General features: G+C 37.6%; 1 protein-coding gene across 3 annotated transcripts in view; it reads left to right on the top strand.

Moving 5' to 3' along the window:
- Nucleotides 1–19,414, top strand: part of RTN3 (reticulon 3) — a 54,958-nt gene that overhangs the window by 6,476 nt on the left and 29,068 nt on the right. The window contains exons 2-3 of one of the 3 annotated variants that reach the window (XM_012665462.1): nt 7,173–7,229; nt 16,943–19,267. In XM_012665462.1, the coding sequence (XP_012520916.1) occupies nt 7,173–7,229; nt 16,943–19,267 (2,382 nt within the window). The remainder of the gene's footprint in view (nt 1–7,172; nt 7,230–16,942; nt 19,268–19,414) is intronic. The other 2 variants (XM_012665464.1, XM_012665463.1) reach the window with 2 other exon arrangements.

The raw sequence follows: 19,414 nt of genomic DNA, 5'->3' as shown, positions 1-19,414 counted from the left end.
TGGGACTACAGGCATGCGCCACCATGCCCGGCTAATTTTTTCTATGTATTTTTAGTTGTCCAATTAATTTCTTTCTATTTTTAGTAGAGACGGGATCTCGCTCTTGCTCAGGCTGGTTTCGAACTCCTGAGCTCAAACAATCCACCCGCCTCAGCCTCCCAGAGAGCTAGGTCAAATAAGTATTCTTATCTGTTTTCTCCGATCAACTGATTTATTATCCACTGTAACCATATTATCATAACCTAAGCAGGAGGGGGCATGTAAACCTTTTGACATGTTCTTCATTGACAGCTTGCCCTTCGGGATATATGGAAGGGTATTCCGGAAGACTTTTTTTAGCAAAAATAATACAGAGATCTTTTTGTCTTGTTACTTGAAAGTGTTTCATCAGTGAGTGTTGTCTTCATTTCTTAATTTTACATATGAGGTAGGAATACTTGATTTTTATGATGTCACACATTTGTGTATTGCTTTATGGTTTAAGTCGTGTTCGTACATTAATTCAACAACTGAGCAACAACTTAAAGCTCATTGCTAGGTGCTATGAAAGATAGGTAAATAAATATTTATAAAACATAGATCATCCCTCTAGAGTCTATTTTCAGTAGGAGAAAAGACTTGTATCATATTTATCTATGAGGTAGGCAGGTATCAATATAAACCCCATTTTATAGATTGCAAAGTGAGGCTCAGAGAGATTAATGCCCAAGGCTGGGTACAGTGGCTAATCTTAGCATTCTGGGAGGTCAAGGTGGGAGGATTGCTTGAGGCCAGGAGTTCAAGACCAGTCTGAGCTAGAGCAAGACCCTGTCTCTACCAAAAATAGAAAATATTAGCTGGGTGTGGTGGTACTCGCCTGTAGTCCAGCTACTTGGGAGGCTAAGGCAGGATGGTCACTTGAGCCCAGGAGTTTGAGGTTGCAGTGAGCTCTGATGATGCCACTGTACTCTAGCTGGGGCGACAGAAAGAGACTCTATGCAAAAAAAAAAAGGAGAGATTAATGCCCAAAGGTTTGTAACTGTGAAATTGGTGTGGGGATAGAACTAAGGGATTGAGGGTCCAATTCCATTCTCATCCAAATAAATACACTGCCTCTCTTTAAAATTTGAAGCAATATTTGGTAAAAGTGGTTCATTCATCCTCCTGAATTCAGCGATCAGTTTAACTTAAAAGCCTTAATTTCTGGTTCCATGGTTCCCAAGGCAAGTGCCTTTTTGCTCCATTGCTCTACAGAAACTTCTCTGGTCAAGCTTACCAAGTTATTTTCCACATTATCAAATCCAGAAATCCAGTAGTCACTTCTCACGTGCCTTCTCACAGCTTTGGCATAATCGATCCTTCCCTCCTCCTTGAAATGCCTTTTTGTTTTCCGTGATGCCGCATACTTACTCTTCCTCACTGGCTGCTACTCTGTCTTAAGAAAATTCACCATTTTAAGGTGGTTTTTAGTATACACACAAAGTTGCACGACCATCACAACTATCTAATTCTAGAACATTTTTATCACCCCAGAAAGAAACCCCATATCTGTTAGCAGTCACTCCCTATTGCTCCCTCTCCTATCCCCTGGCAACCGCTAATCTACTTTCTGACCCTATGGATTTCCTTATTCTTGAGATTTCATACTGCTAATTCCTGCTAAATCTTTTTTATCTTCCCAACTTTTTTTAATGTTTGCTCTTCAGGATTTTTTTTTTCTATTTAAATAGATTTAGGGGGTACAAGTGGTCTTTTGTTACATGGCTGAAATGCATAGTAGAGAAGTGTAGGCTTTTAACATATCCATCACCTGAATAAGGTACCTTCATCCTGTACACCCCTCTCCCCTCCCCCTTCTAAGTCTCCAACGTCCATTAAATCTATGGTACCCAACCACTGGTCCTGGTACCAGTGTGCGGCCAGTTAGGAACCCGGCCGCATATCACCACCTGAACTCCACCCCGTCCCCATCTGTGGAAAAATTGTCTTCCATGAAACTTAGGAACTGGGTTGCCACAGCAGGAGGTGAGCATGGCAGGCAAAGGTTCATCTGTATTTACAGCCACTCCCATGGCTCGCATCACTGCCTGAGTTCCACCTGCCCTACTCCCCCACCCATCTGTGGAAAAATTGTCTTCCGTGAAACTGATCCCTGGTGCCAGAAAGGTTGGGGACTGTTGCATTAAGTCACTCTGTATGACTATGCATACTCATTGCTTAGCTCCCACTTGCAAGTGAGAATATGCAGTATTTGGTTTTTTGATCCTGGGTTACTTAGAATAATGGCCTCCAGTTCCATCCAATTGCTGCAAAAGACTTTATTTCATTCTTTTTGATGGCTAAGTAGTATTCCATGGTGTGTGTACCACATTTTTTTAATCCGCTTATCAATTGGTGGGCATTTAGGTTGGTTCCCTATCTTTGCAGTTCTGAATCGTGCTGTGATAAACATACAGATGCAGGTGTCTTTTTAATAAAACGACTTATTTTCCTTTGGATAGATCTCCAGTAGTGGGATTGCTGTATTGAATGGTAGACCTACTTTTAGTTCTTTGAGAAATCTCCAAACTGTTTTCCATCAAGTTTGTATGAATTTACCTACCAACAGAGTATAACCATTCCGTCTTCACCACATCCACACCGGTATCTATTTCTTTTTTACTTTTTGATAATGGCCATTCTGACAGGGGTAAGGTGGTATCACATTATTGTTTTAATTTGTGTTTCCCTAATGATTAGTGATATTGTATCTTCCCAACTTCTAAACATTAGAGTGCTCCAGGACTCACTTCATAGAACCTTTCTCTATCTTCACGCATTGGTCTCCTTTATGACATCCAGTCTCGTAGTTTAAAATACCATTTATAGGCCGGGCGCGGTGGCTCACATCTGTAATCCTAGCACTCTGGGAGGCTGAGGCAGGAGGATCTCTTGAGCCCAGGAGTTTGAGGTTGCTGTGAGCTAGGATGATGCCATGGCACTCTAGCCCGGGCAACAGAGTGAGACTTTGTCTCAAAAAAAAAAAAAAAATACCATTTATAAATTGATGGCTTTCAAATCTTCACCTTTAGCCTGCTTGTCTAATGGCATCTTATAGTTACTGTGTCTCAAGCTAAATTCCTAATCTTCTCTTTTTAATCTGTTCTTCTCCCTCTCAATAAATGTCTGTTCTGTTCTTTCCTTCCTTTTGCCCAAATCGAAAATTTGGAGTCATTCTTGTCCTCTCTATCCCTCATATAACCGGCAGTAAATGAGGTGGGAGAGGAGAAAATAAATAAATAAAAAGGAAAAAAAAAACCCACAAAACTATTATCTGTAATAAATATATCTTATGTTTAAAGCTAGCTTCTTTTATTTCTTCTGGACTCTAGGTATTTTCTAATGACTTTAATCCAGAAAAACATCTTTTCATAACCATTTGAATGCCATGTCCTGGCATATTAGAAAGAGGTTCACTTCCAATAAGGATTCAATGGTAGGCTAGTCCGATGTGTCAGGATTTTAAAGCATGTTAAAATAAGTTTAATTTCAGCCTTATTCCTAACAAAATCTGAGATTTTGATTTGGTATCTCTTGAACATATTTGGAGAAGGGTAAAACATTCCTAGAAGTAAATGTAGTGCTATTTTAAAGGCTGGGGTATTTGTAGGGGTTGGGTGTGGTGACTCAAGCCTGTAATCCCAGTACTTTGGGCGGCTAAGGTGGGAGGATCACTTGAGGCCAGGAGTTTGAGACCAGCCCTGGGCAACATAGCAAGTGCCTATTTCTATAAAAAATAAATTTAAAAAAAGAGCTGAGCCTGGGCATGGTGGTGTGTGCCTATATTTCTAGCTTCTCGGGTGGCTGAGGCAGGAAGATCGCTTGACCCCAGGAGTTTGAGGCTGTAGTGAGCTATGATCACACCACTGCACTTCAGCCTGGGTGATGGAGTGAGACCCTTGTCTCTTTTAAAAAAATATATATATATATACACACACACACATACGTATGTATGTATATATATACACATGTAACCAATTTCCTATTTACATAGTCCATTTTGTTTCTATCAGACTTTTTAATTTTATTTCTTTTGCAACAATAGTTCTACTTGTTTGCCCTTTTTGATTGCATATACTTCATTTTGATTTTTTGATTGCATTTACTCCAATAACAGTACAAAGAAAGTTTTCCAGCTTTTTTTAGTGTTGTAACAGGAGTGGGCATCTTGGTAATGAGCGCCATTTTGACATATACTGGAAGGAACTACTGCTTTTATAACTACTACATTAATAGGACTTTGACTTTTACTTCTCTGGGCTCCAACATTTAGTCAAATGATTCTAAGACCTGTCTATTCTGTCTTGTCAAATCTATCCCCTCATTCTCATCCTCACTGCCTTAGTGTAAGCCTTCATCTCTTGCCAAGATTATGCAGTAGCTTTTAACTCAGTCCATGCTCTACCCTTCTGCCAGTTCTTTCTAAAACACATGATACCGTCACTCTCACAGCTAAAAACCTTCAGGGCTTCCTCATTTCACAAAGGATATAATCCACATTTCATTGCATGACATTTAAAGCCATTTGGAATCTGGCCAGTTGTTCCTTCTCTCCAGAATTCCTTCCCCTTCCTGGTTCACCTGATGAACATTAAGACCAAGCTTACCATCTCTTCTGAAACATTTTTAATTTACCCTAGTGGCCACCTCTGCTGCATTCTCACAACTCATCCGATTTTACTGGTATATGTTTCTTTTTCAGCTACTTGTGGGCACTGTATTACCAATGCTAAAACAGGGAGGTCCTGAACCTGGCTACTTAAAATGATTTCATTAATAACATTTGAGAATTAAGATCACCACCATTCTGGGATTCAGTTTCTTGTGGCATAAATATGGAGTATGAATACAGTGTGGTTTTGTAACTTAGAAACCTCATGGAATATTGTTGCAAACTATTGCTTGTTATCTGTGTTGTGTATCAGAACAAATGGTACGCATAAAAATTTGCATGTTGCAATTTTCCATTAGGAGGAGGGAGTGTTAGGTGGAGTGAAAAGGCAAACAGCTGGCAAATTTATAGGATCTTTTTTGGCATCGGACTTACTTAAAGCATTTGGTTTTTCAGGTTTGTTGAGATTTAAATTCATCAGTTGGCAGAGATTTAATGTTGACGATAAATGCATATAGAAATGGACCCATCTGGAAATGTTAAAGAGCTAGGTAAACATGCTTCCTTTAAAAAAGGAAAGGAGAACTGTTTTTAATTTGTAGAAGTAAATGTGATAACTTCATTTTAAGATAATTTAAAAAGTAGTGAATTTTTAAATTCCAGTCCTAAGCCAGTTACTGCCTCTTTGCCACTAAATTCTGCCTTAATGTTAACGTGCTCTATATTTTTTACTAAATAGTTTTCTTAAATTAGTACTTACAGATATAGTTATGGCCCAATCCTCTAAAGCAATCTTCTAGTTTTAAGTGTATTTCCAATATTTGTGAAAACATTTTTATAATTGCAAGAAAAAAGGGAGCTAATGTATAAAGTTCAGTATTAGTTAGGGGTATTTTTGGAGGGCTTCTTTTTCACATGGCTATTTCTATTAATTTTTTAGCATTTTTATGGAAAAGGTCATTTATATTCTTGGTTTTGTTTTTTTTTAAGGGCCAGAGATTGTAGTGAAAAGCCGGTCTCCCTCCCACTCTAGACTTTGCAATCCCTTTTGCTAGTTCCTTTGTTGTTTAACATATGGGAGCACGCTGAATACACTTCTGCACTTTGCTTCTTAAATTCAATACGTATATGGACTGTGTGTACATATATAGTCTGCCTTCTGTATCTTCGGCTTCTGCCCCTGTGGATTCAACCAACCACAGATCGAAAATATCTTTTAAAAAAACTAGGAATAGCAATACAATAAAAAATACAAATTAAAAAAACTATAGTATAACAATTATTAACATAGCATTTACATTATCAGGTATTATAAGTAATCTAGAGATGATTTAAAGTATATGAGAGGATATAGATAACTTATATGCAAATACTATACCATTTTATATATGGGACGAGCACCTGTGCATTTTGATATGAAGAGTTGTAGGACCAATCCCCTGAGGATACTGAGGGATGACTGTATAGCTGTACATCATTCTTTTTCATGGCAGCAAGTATTTCATTGTCTGGATATAACTTTTTTTTTTTTTTGAGACAGAGTCTCACTCTGTTGCCCTGGCTAGAGTGAGTGCCATGGCGTCAGTCTAGCTCACAGCAACCTCAAACTCCTGGGCTCAAGTGATCCTCCTGCCTCAGCCTCCCGAGGAGCTGGAACTACAGACATGTGCCACCATGCCCGGCTAATTTCCTCTATATATTTTTAGTTGTCCAGATAATTTCTTTCTGTTTTTTAGTAGAGATGGGGTCTCGCTCTTGCTCAGGCTGGTCTCGAACTCCTGAGCTCAAACAATCCGCCCGCCTCGGCCTCCCAGAGTGCTAGGATTACAGGCGTGAGCCACCGCACCCGGCCTGGATATAACTTTTTAATTAGTCTTCTATTTACTAGTATTCCTAGTATTTGTAACCAGTGCTTTTATGAATATCCTCATACACATATCTTTGTACGTGTATGTAAATATATCTGCAGGATAAATTCTTAGAGGTATAATATAACTGCTGAGTTAAAGAGTATGTGCGAGGCAGGGCAGGAGGAGGATATGTGCATTTGAAATTTTGGTATATGTTGCCAATTTTAGAGGAGTATAATTGAGTATTCAGGGTCAACTTCACACATTTGCCAATTAGATATTTTTAAATGCTCATATTAGTGGCTGACTCCTCAAAGTGCAGTTGAAAATAGGTAAAAGCCCTATTAATTAGTAGTCAGATACTTGTTTTCCCTTTTCCACACAGAGTAGCAAAAGGAGCATCATCTGTTCTTGAAGTTATGCTTGATTTAAAATACTAGGGGTTCCTCTTTTCTTCCTTTGAAGGTGAGAATGTTTGACTAAAAAAAAAATTGAATCGATTAACTTTTAGAAATGCATCTTGAATATAAAGTTTTGCTGCCAGGTGAGTGAAAATGATAATTGGAAATTATTTGGAGTTTTCCCCCTTGCTAAACCCAATGAAATTATGACGCTTGCCCCTGCTCCCAAAAAAGAAAGTTAAAATTCTTGTGCGAGGTTGTCAAATTCTCATGCTGTATATTTTCTTTCAGATTCCTTTGTTTCTTCCTCTTCCTCTCAGCCTGTATCTCTATTTTCGACCTCACAAGGCAAGTCTGTAATTTTTTTGTGTGCATTAATAAAAGAAAAATGTTGAGAAAGAGGCTGTAACTGGGGTATGAAGCACAAGTCTTCTATTGCCCCTAAATCCCTTAAAATAAGAATGAATTACAAGCCAGTTCTTCAGCAGCTTCCAGTGGATTTCCTGTAAAGGTTAATAAAGGAGAATGAGGCTGGCTGTACCCTTTCTTTAACAGAGCATAAGCTTTAAGTGTAGTTTTGAGTATTTCTTAAAAATTAAAAACTTGCTCACAGGATTTGGAGCAGATAGAATTGTGGCTTAGAAAACAACCCCATCTATAGAATGCATTTAACATTGATTCGCATTTATGTGACTGGTTTAGAGAGCTGTTGGGTTTGGAAAAACAATGTAAAAGTGTGCTTCCACTGAACTACAAAAATACCAGCCTAGCTAGAGTATTTTAATGTGAATTTATCTGAGATTATGTTCTAAGAGCTAGGCTGGTTCCAGATTGCCTTGGAACATTGAACAAGCCAGTTGACTTTTTGGCAAGTAAGCCTTCTTGTCCTAGAGATTACGTTTTGGTTTTTAAAAACTTGTCAACCAGTAGGGAAGGGAATTGGATTTGCGGGGGTAGCATTGGAAAAAATCCGAAAGAGCACTGTGTGCTTCGTCAATTTATATTAATAATAAGGCACTATTTCATTTGTGCTATTGTGCTAGACCCCAAATATAGCTCAATGGAAAACCTTTATTTTAAAAAAGAAAAGAAAAAGGAATTAAAATCACTAGATAGGTTTAAGAAGCCCTGTGCAAACAGTTTGTCTTAGCTGGAATTCTCTAGCTCCAAAAGACTTTGACCTTACAAGAATAAAAACATAATGGGATAGAATGAATGTAGTAAAATTTTTGCCTGGTTTAATCTGCTTCTTAGGAAATGTGATAGATAATTTGTTACTTTTAATTCAGACTGATAACATTGGAACTCCCCTTCTTTATAATGTGCCTTATTGTGTGAATTTAACTATAAAATCATGACCTTTGAAACTAATGTGTTTACATTAAAAGACAGAAATTTTGTGAATGTTACAAAGTAACTCAAACATATAAAGTAATTGTTCTTAACATTTGAAACTTGGCTTTATTTAGTTATAGAGACAGGGCCTTGCTAATTTTTAAAGTTTTTGTAGAAATAGGGTCTTGCCATATTGCCCAGGTTGGTCTTGAACTCCTGGGCTCTAGTGATCCTCTCACCTCAACCTCCTGGGATTATAGGCATGAGCCACCGTGCTCAGCCCAGATTTATGTTTTACAGGGTTTGTTTTTTTTTTTGGGGGGGACAGAGTCTCACTGTGTTGCCCAGGCTAGAGTGCCGTGGCATCAGCCCAGCTCACAGCAACCTCAAACTCCTGGGCTCATGCGATCCTCCTGCCTCAGCCTCCCGAGTAGCTGGGACTACAGGCATGCACCACCATGCCCAGCTAATTTTTTCTATGTATTTTTAGTTGTCCAATTAATTTCTCTGTATTTTTAGTAGAGACGGGGTCTCGCTATTGCTCAGGCTGGTTTCGAACTCCTGAGCTCAAACAATCCGCCCGCCTCGGCCTCCCAGAGAGCTAGGATTACAGGCGTGAGCCACCGTGCCCGGCCTTTACAGGTTTTCTTAAATGAGATAATTTGTGCAAATAGGTATTTACTCTGGAAGAAAAATATAAATAGAATAAATAATTATATTTCCTCTATTGTAGGTATTTTAGATTTTTAAAAATACATTCTAACTTCAAGACACTTTTCATATAGAAAGGGGATAGTTGATTATCCTAAAGAGTGTAACAATGTAACAACATATGCCCAAAACACCTAATGTGTGAAAGGTTGAAAAGATAACTGTTATAACTTTGAAAGTTATTTTAATCCATTAGCAAAAATTACACATACACTCAAATAAAATGGAGATAAATAAAAAGGAATTTTCTAATTAAAAATGAATGTTTAAGTAGGCTTCAGTTCCATAGCACATATTAGAGTTTGTAAATAAGCATACATTTGTCATTCTTCCTTTTTGCTTACAAAAAAAAATATTTTGACCAGTGCAGATTCAAAATAATGTTATTTTTAAGAGGCAGTTAAAAATGCCATTTCCCTGAAAGTGTTTCAATCTAGCGTCTCTTAGTAGCATTTTCTCCTGCCAAAAAAAAAAAGAGCACATGATAGAAAAGTTGCCCAGTGGAGCTCTTTCACTGGCAGGTGTGGACGTCAGCCTGTTCACTTGGAGGGAACACCTTGGCAGGTGATTAGGTGTATTCTAGAGTAGCCAAGAGTGGTAGCTTCTAGTCTGCCTTAATAAAAATAAGGGAAGAGGAAGTTGTTGGTTACTTGGTTAGCTGTATTAAAACCCAGGGGAGGGGAGTAAGGGTGCTGGGAATAACCCCGTTCCACACAGGCCTTTCAAAATGACTGCTGCCAACAGCATGCAGCTTGACTCCATCACTGGCACTAACCCAGCTAATCTCTTTGGCTTCATATCCTATAGCCATCTAGCCTTGGGAAACTGCCTTATTTTTATATACCCAAACCATATTAAGCTATATGTAACATTAAATGGGACATTTTTAGATTTAAAAATGACTCGTATTTTTAATCCTGAAGTAGTATTTATCACTATTGGGTTTCAGAGAGATGCATGTACAAAAAGTGTCATTAATTTGGACTGAGTAAAGGGCAGTTAAATTTTTTTAAAGTAAATTTTGTGATATTTATTAAATTGTACTACTTTGAGAATACAGGTACATAAGCTAGGAAGTTTAGCTTTTTTATATGTATAGATTTGTAATTACAATGAAATAATCAACAGCTTCATAAGCTAGGAAGTTAAACTTGATATGAATAGATCTGTAATTAGAGCATTAGTGGAATAATCAGTTCCTTAAATAAGTTGTGCTCCTTAATAGGTCTTTGCAATCTTTTGCTTATGGATTCCTTTTTCCATCAAGCAGTGTTAAATTTCATCCTTATCCCTGCGAGTTCCAAAATAGAGGAGTAAATTTTAATGTTGTATAAAAGATATAAAGATATTGACAGAAATATAGATGTAGTATGTGGCTAATTTGTATTGAGCTTTTACTATCTTATTTAATCTTCACAGCCAGTTCTATGGAGAAAAGGGACTAGCTTTTTAACCAGTTTAAACTGGAGTTTAAAATGGTGAAACAACTTCCTGAAGGTAGCACAGCAGTAAGTGACAGACGGAGGACTCCGAAGTCATGATCGTGACCGCTGCACCTGTGATAAAGATAACCAGCTAGTAAACCAGCTGTATTTTAGGAGTTAGAGAGGTTTTTAGACATGTCATTTTGAAGTTAACGTTAAAATCATGAGAGCAGAAGAGGCAGAAACTACTGTTTTGGCCATATTATTGCTGTCAGTGATACAATTTAGTATCATCTGGGGGGTATGCTCCCTCCATCAGACACAAAATCAAAATCAAACCAAAATTTGGTTTCTACTTTTGAAACCTTTGATAAGAGTGGAGGCTGGAAAATACTTTGATTTTCTTTAGAAAACGTTGGATGAAAATGAGATTGGAAAGAGGATCCATTCACCATGCAGAATTGGAAGCACATTCGTGTCAATTAATGTTTGCATTCAGTTTCACTAATGCAGTAGGCATCTGGAATAGGAAGTTACAACACTGAACTTTGGGGCAAGCATTGAGGAAAAAAATTTGCCAGTTACAGCCTTTTTTAAAAAAACAAAAGCAAAACATTTTTCTTTGTACAAAAGAGACTTTTTGTTTAGGATCTAGCTTGGCTGCAAAGTGTCTGCTGGCTAACTTCCTATTTTGATGCTGTGGCTGAGAATTGCTGATACTGTTTTGCACGATAATTTGTCTTTCCTTCTTGTTTTGTGAATATGAGAAAATTCAAGTGTAGGAAAACCTATGCCTGAATATTTCAAGCCTCCCTTGTATGAATATGCATAGTGTGTATGTGAAAAAGTGATGTAGTGGCTGCCACAGGCTGGCACCCTTTCCTCACTGATGTGTATAGTTTTTCCATGTTATAGGTGTCCTTTTAATTAAAAGTAATGAATTTCCTTCTGAAGCTGAGATGACCTGTAAAAAAATTTTTTTAATTAAAAAAAAATTTCCTAAATGAAGAGGGAAATTAACCACATGGTAACTATAACATTATTCTAAGCTAGTCACTTTTTTTAGAAAGAACTCTTTGCTATAGGTTATAACATTCAATATTGCTTGCTTGCTTCTAGACCATATTATGTTTTAGTAATTAAGTTATAAACACCTGAATAGATGAGTACTAAATCTTTACTTTTTCTAAGAGACAATTTGGGGAAAAAGAAACAGAAGATATTTCGAAAGATAGAGTAAACAGTATATGAAGGGTTTTTTCCTTTTCAAATATATTTACTTGATATGTACACAGAATTCACTTAAAAGTTTTTTTTATCATGTCATTTTTCACGCCCCATCTTGCTCTGTGACATAAAATACTCTAGGCATAGAAGACAGAAAGTTCTTCAATTCCTATACCAGATTCTCTAGTCAAATAGAGCTTTTGCCGTATTCCAATAAAAATTTAGAGTTACTCTAATTTAGAATTAGCATATAAAAGTATTTAAAGCAGGCAGAGAAGGACATCTCCTGCTCCATCCTCTGCTACCTCTTGAGTTGTGCTCCTGGACAAGCGCATCTGTGGTGAGGAGGAGCAGTGAAAAGTGGCATTCTCCTTCTGTGGGATTTTTATAGGACTAGAGCTCTGAAATATGGTTTTGATCTTTGTACTCTTCTAAAACTAATCAAATGTGTTTCTCAAACCAGGTTCATCACCTGGGAAACTTGTAATACAGATTTCTGACCTCTGTCCTCCTTAGGAAACTCTGAGTTAGTAAATCAGAGATAGATAAAGCCCATAAAATACTAGTAGTTGCTCTTGAGTTTGAAAGAGATTGTAAAAGATTGTTTTGTGCTAGGTTGTTAAATTGTTCACCGAGTTGTACATTGAACTAAAATATACTTTGACCTTGCTGGTGGTGAAGGTCATTTACTGAAACATTTTGTTCAGGAAAAGTTCTTTTATCTTTGAACATTGTCTTAGAATTTTGGGCTGTCTTAAACATCTTTATCTGCATAGAACCTAGCACAGTTCTTGGGATGCTATTGGCACAGTTTGTACCAACTGAATCAGAAGTTGCGTCACCCAAAATTTTGAAATAGATGAAAGCTCTTAAAATTACTTTCCTTTATTTGTGAATGGTAGGGGGGAAAGTGTCTAAAACTCTCAATCAGGATTTTCTGTATTACAGAGGAAGGTAGTTATGATTTGACAGTATGCCTTTTTTCTCTCCCCTAATAAAAAAGCGTATGATCTGGAGTCTCTATGTCAAGAGAGATTTTTTTGAGAATGTGGTGCTTGGGGACATTTATTGGGGATTTCCTAAGTGCCAGATAATATTCTAAACATGTGTTAACTTAGTTGAATCCTCATAGCAATTCTAAAGTTAGGTGCTTTAATATCCACATTTTGATGAGATTTTGATGAAATGAGATTAAGTAACTTGCCCAAGGCCACATGATTAGTAAGCTCATGAAAGGACTTTGTATCTTTAAATAGGGAATTTTTGGTTTGGGAGACCTCTAGAAATTTAGAATATGACTGCCACCTTAATTCCTAGTCCTGTTTTAGATAATATACCTAAATGGAAACTTCTGAGTATTTAGAGTTTAAGAAGATAAATGGTTAAGAATGGAACTGAGTATTTGATAAGTTTGAGAACATGCTCATCATTGTGGGGATATGACATTTTTTCACCTCTTACCATATCTTGATTCCCTCTTTATTTATTTGAAACAGTCTTGCTCTGTTGCCTGAGCTAGACTGCAGTAACATCAGAGCTCACTGGAACCTCAAACAATCCTCCTACTTTAGCCTCCCGAGTAGCTGGGACTAAAGGTGTGAGCCACCAAGCCCAACTAATTTTTTTTTTTTTCTGTAGAGACAGGATCTCACTATGTTGCTTAGGCTAGTCTTGAACTCTTGACCTCAAGTGATCCTGCCTCAGCCTCCCAAAGTGCTAGGATTACAGGTGTGAGCCACTGTGCCTGGCCTGATTCCCTTTTAAATAAATTTAGATATATAACCTTATTTGCTAATAATTAGAGTAACCCCATATTTTTAAGTGATTAGAATTCCTGAAATGAATATGCACATTAAATCCTATTATAGCAAATAACTAATTTAGAAAATGTTTATAATCAGAATTTTGATAGAGATTGGTTTTGAGTAATGTTGAAAGTCTCTTGGAGTGCGTGTGAAGGGATGAATCCTTTGAAAAAGGAAAGGTAGTGGACATTTTCTAAGATATAAAATTATCCAGTGTTATTCCACCAGACAGTTTTGTAGGTTATAGTGTTTTAAGAATTAACAACCCTCAGACTCCTTGGCGTTTTCTGCCTTTTTGCCAGATACTGACCTGGACAACACCAATGACTGTTAAGTGCCATACTGACTAATTGAAAGAGTCCTTGCTTATTGGAGCTGTTCTTTAAGGCTTATTAGATTCTCATCTTCATTCTATTTAATGTTTTCATGCCTTTATAAACTTTTTACTTCCAGCCCAATTTTTTCCGTTGTCTTGGTACAGCTCAGCTCTGTCCAAGTTAGTTAGGGTTTCAACTAGCCAAAATCATTTCGTTTGCTGAAATTCTAAGCAAGATAATTAAAATTAAGCACAGTGAGGATGCTGCTTTATTTTTCTACAAGTTGGAAAGTTTGATTGACAATAATCAGAGCTAGCACCTGCATCTCACAATCACTGAGGAATGAATGCAGCATTGAGCTATGTTTACTCTCTAAGCTTAGTATAATAGTTATATTAAATAACTTATAACAAAATATTTGAAGTCTGTCAGGTAGTCATAGCACTCAGTAGAGGACCTGTTGGTATTCTGAGAATAATACTTCTGATCTAATCTTCTAGTTTTACCTCAGATTATTCTATACCTACCTTGTAACTTTTGGAGTGCTGAGAGTTCAAGGAAGATATGAGAGAAGCAAGGCTTGGTTGGCAAATTGACCAGTTTGTGTCCTGACAAAGCATAGGACATTTTTACCACGTTTTTTCCCCTAGGGACGTGTGCGTTCTTTGATGAGCATTTCATTTAGGTTACTTTCTTTTTCATTTCTTTGAGCACCATCACCACCACCATTACATCATCATCATTTTGCTTATTATCTGTCTCTGCCTCTGTATTGTAAGCTCCATAAAGGCAAGGTTTTTTTCCGTTTTTGTTTACTGTTTTAAACTCAGTTTCTAAAACAGTTTCTGGCACATGGTAGGCACTCAGTAAGTATTTGTTAAATTATTTTTTCACCCCACCTCCCAATTTGCTGAATTATTACTAATTCATTTTGGGTCTTTTTTGTTTGTTTGTTTTGGGTTTTGTTTTTTTTGTTTGTTTGTTTTGGTTTTTTTTGAGACACTCTGTTGCCCGGGCTAGAGTGCCGTGGCATCAGCCTAGCTCACAGCAACCTCAAACTCCTGGGCTCAAGCCATCCGCCTGCCTCAGCCTCCCGAGTAGCTGGGACTACAGGCCTGCGCCACCATGCCTGGCTAATTTTTTCTATACATATTTTTAGTTGTCCAGATAATTTCTTTCTATTTTTAGTAGAGACGGGTTCTCACTGTTGCTCAGGCTGGTCTGAACTCCTGAGCTCAATCCACCCACTTTGGCCTCCCAGAGTGCTAGGATTACAGGCGTGAGCCACCGCGCCCGGCCTACTAATTCATTTTGTTGACTTTCATCCGTAAGATGACAGATCTGAATCATCTGAAATCTCCATCTTTATAAAACATGCAAGCTTCGCCTTCCGTGTGGGATGGAGTCAGTTTTGCTTACCCCAAAGTTCCATTTCTGTTTGAAGGGAGAAGTTCCCAAACAATTTTACCTGATCCAGATTTAGTTCATGGAATGTTTTCTGGTAGAAACACTGACCAGTAAATTCAGTAACAATGCATGATTCAGATTGTGGAATATTCAGTTATTTGAATCTTTTAACCTACAGTGCTGGGCTTCATTTCTGTCTTAACACTTAATCCAGTTATGCTGAATATCCATATATATAATGATGGGTTTAAACCATGTTTACTACATTAGAACTAAATATGAGTGATAGTTTACTTCAATTATTTTGTTTCAGTGATATAGTTTACTGTATTACCCCCAAACCTTAACAGTTTTTCTTCAATTTACAAAGACTTTTTTTCCACTACCCAGATTATAATTATACTATTTCTAAAGCTCAGATCCTATTACATCAAATTTCATTGATATGTTGAATAGGGGAACTTTATATGGCATTTCAAAACATTTTTATAATAGTGGAATTTTATTATACTAAGATTTATTTTCATCTTTAATAAAATAATTTTGAATGAAGTCATAATTTTGCTTTTACCTAATATTCAAATTCCTACATGAAAGAAAGAACATAAGCTAAGAGTAATCCCAAAGGAATTTCTCTTTCACATTCCCAATTAATCATTTGTGCTCAAGGTATTCCTTTCCTGAGCCTCCTTAGGTCTCACCTGACCAAGCTGAATCTTTGACTCATTTATTTGGAACTGTTTATTTAAGACCTACTTTGTTCTAGCTCTAGAAATACAACAATGTGCAAGGGAGCACTTGCCCTTGGGATGGTGGTTGTGGGCTTTTTCCCCAATAAAAACTTGTTAGATTGGAAAATTAGAGAACATTGTGGTAAATGAATGGCTACTGTGGTATTAATAACTAATAAGACTTAATGTTTTGAGAATGATATTTTCTATTTTAAAAGGAATTTTGGGCTGGGTATGGTGGCTCACACCTGTAATCCCAGCATTTTGGGAGCCCGAGGCAGGAGGATCACTTGAGGCCAAGAGTTGGAGACCAGCCTGGACAATATAGTGAGACCCCATCTCTACAAAAAATTTTAAAAATAGAAAAATTAGTGGGGTGTGACTGTTCATACCTGTAGGCCCAGCTATACTGGAGGCTAAGGTGGGAGGATCACTTGAGCTCGGGAGCTCGAGGCTACAGTGAGCTATGATGACACCACTGCACTCTAGTCCAGGCAACGGAGTAAGACCTTGTCTCCAAAAAAAAAAAAAAAAAAGCTCTACCCCTTAATATTTTGAAATTATAATTTTTTTAAAACTCTGGCCACTTTTTTGCCTTCTCAGATTGTGAGACTATAACAGTGGATTTATAGAGGCAGTTTGCTCTGAATTGTTCAGCTTGCAGATGGAGATGTATCAGTGCTTCTTAATATCAAAGTGTTTATTTTGTATGGATTATGTTGCTTCTGTTGAATAGGTATACCAAAAAAAAAAAGGAAGAAAAAAGATTTACCAATCTCATCACCCTTCTCTATGCTTTACCTTTGCAGTGGAAAAAGTAGACTGATTGAAAAGTATTTGTTTGTGAAAATTTTTTGTCCTTTGCAATTCGTAGCATGATAAGCCTTTTTTGTTTCACCATTGGCAATTTTATGCATGTCCTGTTAGGGTAACTGTTGATCATTTATGTGTTTATATGTATATGTATGTGTGTATATATACATCCTCTGTGTGTGTGTGTATCTTTGTATAATTTAAAAAATAAAAAGCATGCTGCTTGGCCTGACTAGCTAATGTGTAATTGTGCCCAGTAAACAATTTTTTTCTTTCAAATTTTGACCATAGAAGGATTGAGCTCTCTTTGCTCTGATGAGCCACCTTCAGAAATTATGACTTCTTCCTTTCTTTCATCTTCCGAAATACGTAACACTGACCTTACAACACTACATGGAGAAAAAAGCGAAGTATTAAACAGCCAGCCTTTTTTAGCCAAGAAAGGAAAAGACCACTTGGCTCTTCCAGATATGAAAAAGATGGAAAAGCCTCAGGGGACCAGCAGTGACATAGCGAACTCTACAGTTTCTCTTGCAGCAGGAGTTCATTGTAACCATCCTTCCGTTCCAGCCAGTTTCCCAGAGCATTCTGCTTTTCCTTCAAAGGAAGTTGATCAAATAGAAGAGCAAATAAATAAAGACCAAGAGTCCAGGAACCCAAATGAGGTACCGAGTAGAGAGGATAAAACTGCATTGGATGCTAATGACAGATTCACTTTGCTAACAGCCCAGAAACCCCCGACTGAGCTGTCTAAGGCAGAAGGCATTTGTACATATTCTTTGTCCCCATCCAAAGTTTCAGGAGGTGGTGTTATTGAAAAGGATTCCCCTGAATCACCATTTGAAATAATTATTGACAAAGCAGCATTTGACAAAGAATTTAAAGACTCATATAAGGAGAACACAAATGGTTTTGGTAGCTGGTCAGCACACACTGATGGAGAGTCATCTGAAGACATTTCAGAGACTAATGACAAAGTATTTCCACTGAGAAATAAAGAGGCAGGGCGTTACCCAATCTCTGCATTGTTCACCAGACAGTTTTCACACACAACTGCAGCTCTGGAAGAGGTGTCTAGATGTGTGAATGATATGCATAACTTTACTAATGAAATATTGACTTGGGATTTGGTTCCTCAAGTGAAACAACAGACTGATAAATCTTATGACCACATCACAAAAACTACAGGACTTGACATGAGTAAATGTAATTCAGAAATTCCAGTTGTAAGTCTTAAAACTAACACTCATCAGAAAATTCCTGTATGTTCTATTAATGGGAACACTCCCATCACTAAATCAACAGGTGATTGGACAGAAACGTCTCTTCTGCAAGAAAATGCTATTGTTGGAAAACCTATACCAGATGATGTCAATTCCACAAAGGAAGTCAGTATCAAAGGTGTGCAAGGCAATGTGCAGAAACCTGATGGCACGCTTTCAGAGTTACCTGGGCCTCCATTTGGGAGATGTGTTTCTTTGGGTTCTGGAATGGCACCAGTGAAAGCAGATTTCCCTGATGACCACCCGAAAGACGAAATGAACTGGCAGAGCCCTGCAATGGGAGAAATCACAGAGGCTAATAGTTCTGGTGAATCTGATGACACAGTAATAGAGGATATTACAGCAGATATATTGTTTGAAAATAACAAAATTCAGGCTGAAAAACCAGTTTCCATTCTAAGTGTGGTTGTAAAAACAAATGAAAGAGAAATCAAAGAGATTCCCAATGGTAAGAGGGAAAACTTTGAAGAGTTGGTTAGTGACTCTGAGCCACTTCAAGTTCAGCCTGATATTCTTGGAAGGAGTCCAGTTGGTGAGGTGGCATGTTCACAAGTACCCAATATGAATGTCTCGTCAGAAGATGTAAATCAGTCAGATAGCGTGAGTGAAGTTGCTCCCAAAAAGCCTGTTGCAACTGAGAACCCCACACTTTCTTCAATAGCGTCTCCAAATGTTTTTAATGAGAAGGATTCTGCCTATTTGGAGTCATTACATGGGAAAAATGTTAAAGATATGGATGATTCCTCGCCAGAGGACTTGATAGCAGCCTTTACAGAAACCAGAGAGAAAGGAACAGTAGATAAAGGTGAAGGAAGCGCCTTTGAAGCAATATCAGGGAAGAGGACAGACATTAAAACAACTCTTCCTGTAGAAATCTTGCATGCAAGTGAGTCAGGTGATTCTGAAATTAAAGACATCAAAAGTAAATACAACGAACAAAGCAAAGAAACAAATGGAAGTGAGCTTCTGAGTGTGTTCCCTACCCAAGGTTCTCCAGTAGCATCTTTTGACTTAGAACAGGAACAGCTCACAATCAAAGCCCTTGAAGAGTTAGGTGAAAGACAGGCTGAGAAGTCACAGCATGTTTCTGCACAGCATGAAATGGAATCTCCTTCTGAAGAAGTACTCGAGCCAACTTTCTCATTCACTGCAGAGTCTTGGCCACAAAGATCATACATCCCAGAACATACAGATGTCAAGACCGGATCTGATCTTGGGATTTCCAGAAAGCCCCCCACTATCAAAGAAACTACTAGGGTAGATATTTCCAACCTTAGCAAGACTGAACTGGTAAACAAGCATGTCTTAGCGAGACTTCTGACAGACTTCTCAGGTAATCATTTACATTAGAAATACTGTATGTGGTTAATTCTGCTGTGATTGATTACTTACCATTTTTCTTAGTCTCTCATTTATATCTATACAAGTATAGCTAGGATACAAACTTTATGGTAGGGAAAAGGCAGATTCTTCTTTTTTC

The sequence above is a fragment of the Propithecus coquereli genome, unplaced genomic scaffold, assembly GCF_000956105.1.
Source record: "Propithecus coquereli isolate 6110/MARCELLA unplaced genomic scaffold, Pcoq_1.0 Scaffold120, whole genome shotgun sequence".
NCBI classification, from domain to species: domain Eukaryota; kingdom Metazoa; phylum Chordata; class Mammalia; order Primates; family Indriidae; genus Propithecus; species Propithecus coquereli.
The sequence above is the reverse complement of the archived record's forward strand: the minus strand, read 5'-3'. Positions and strand labels throughout refer to the sequence as shown.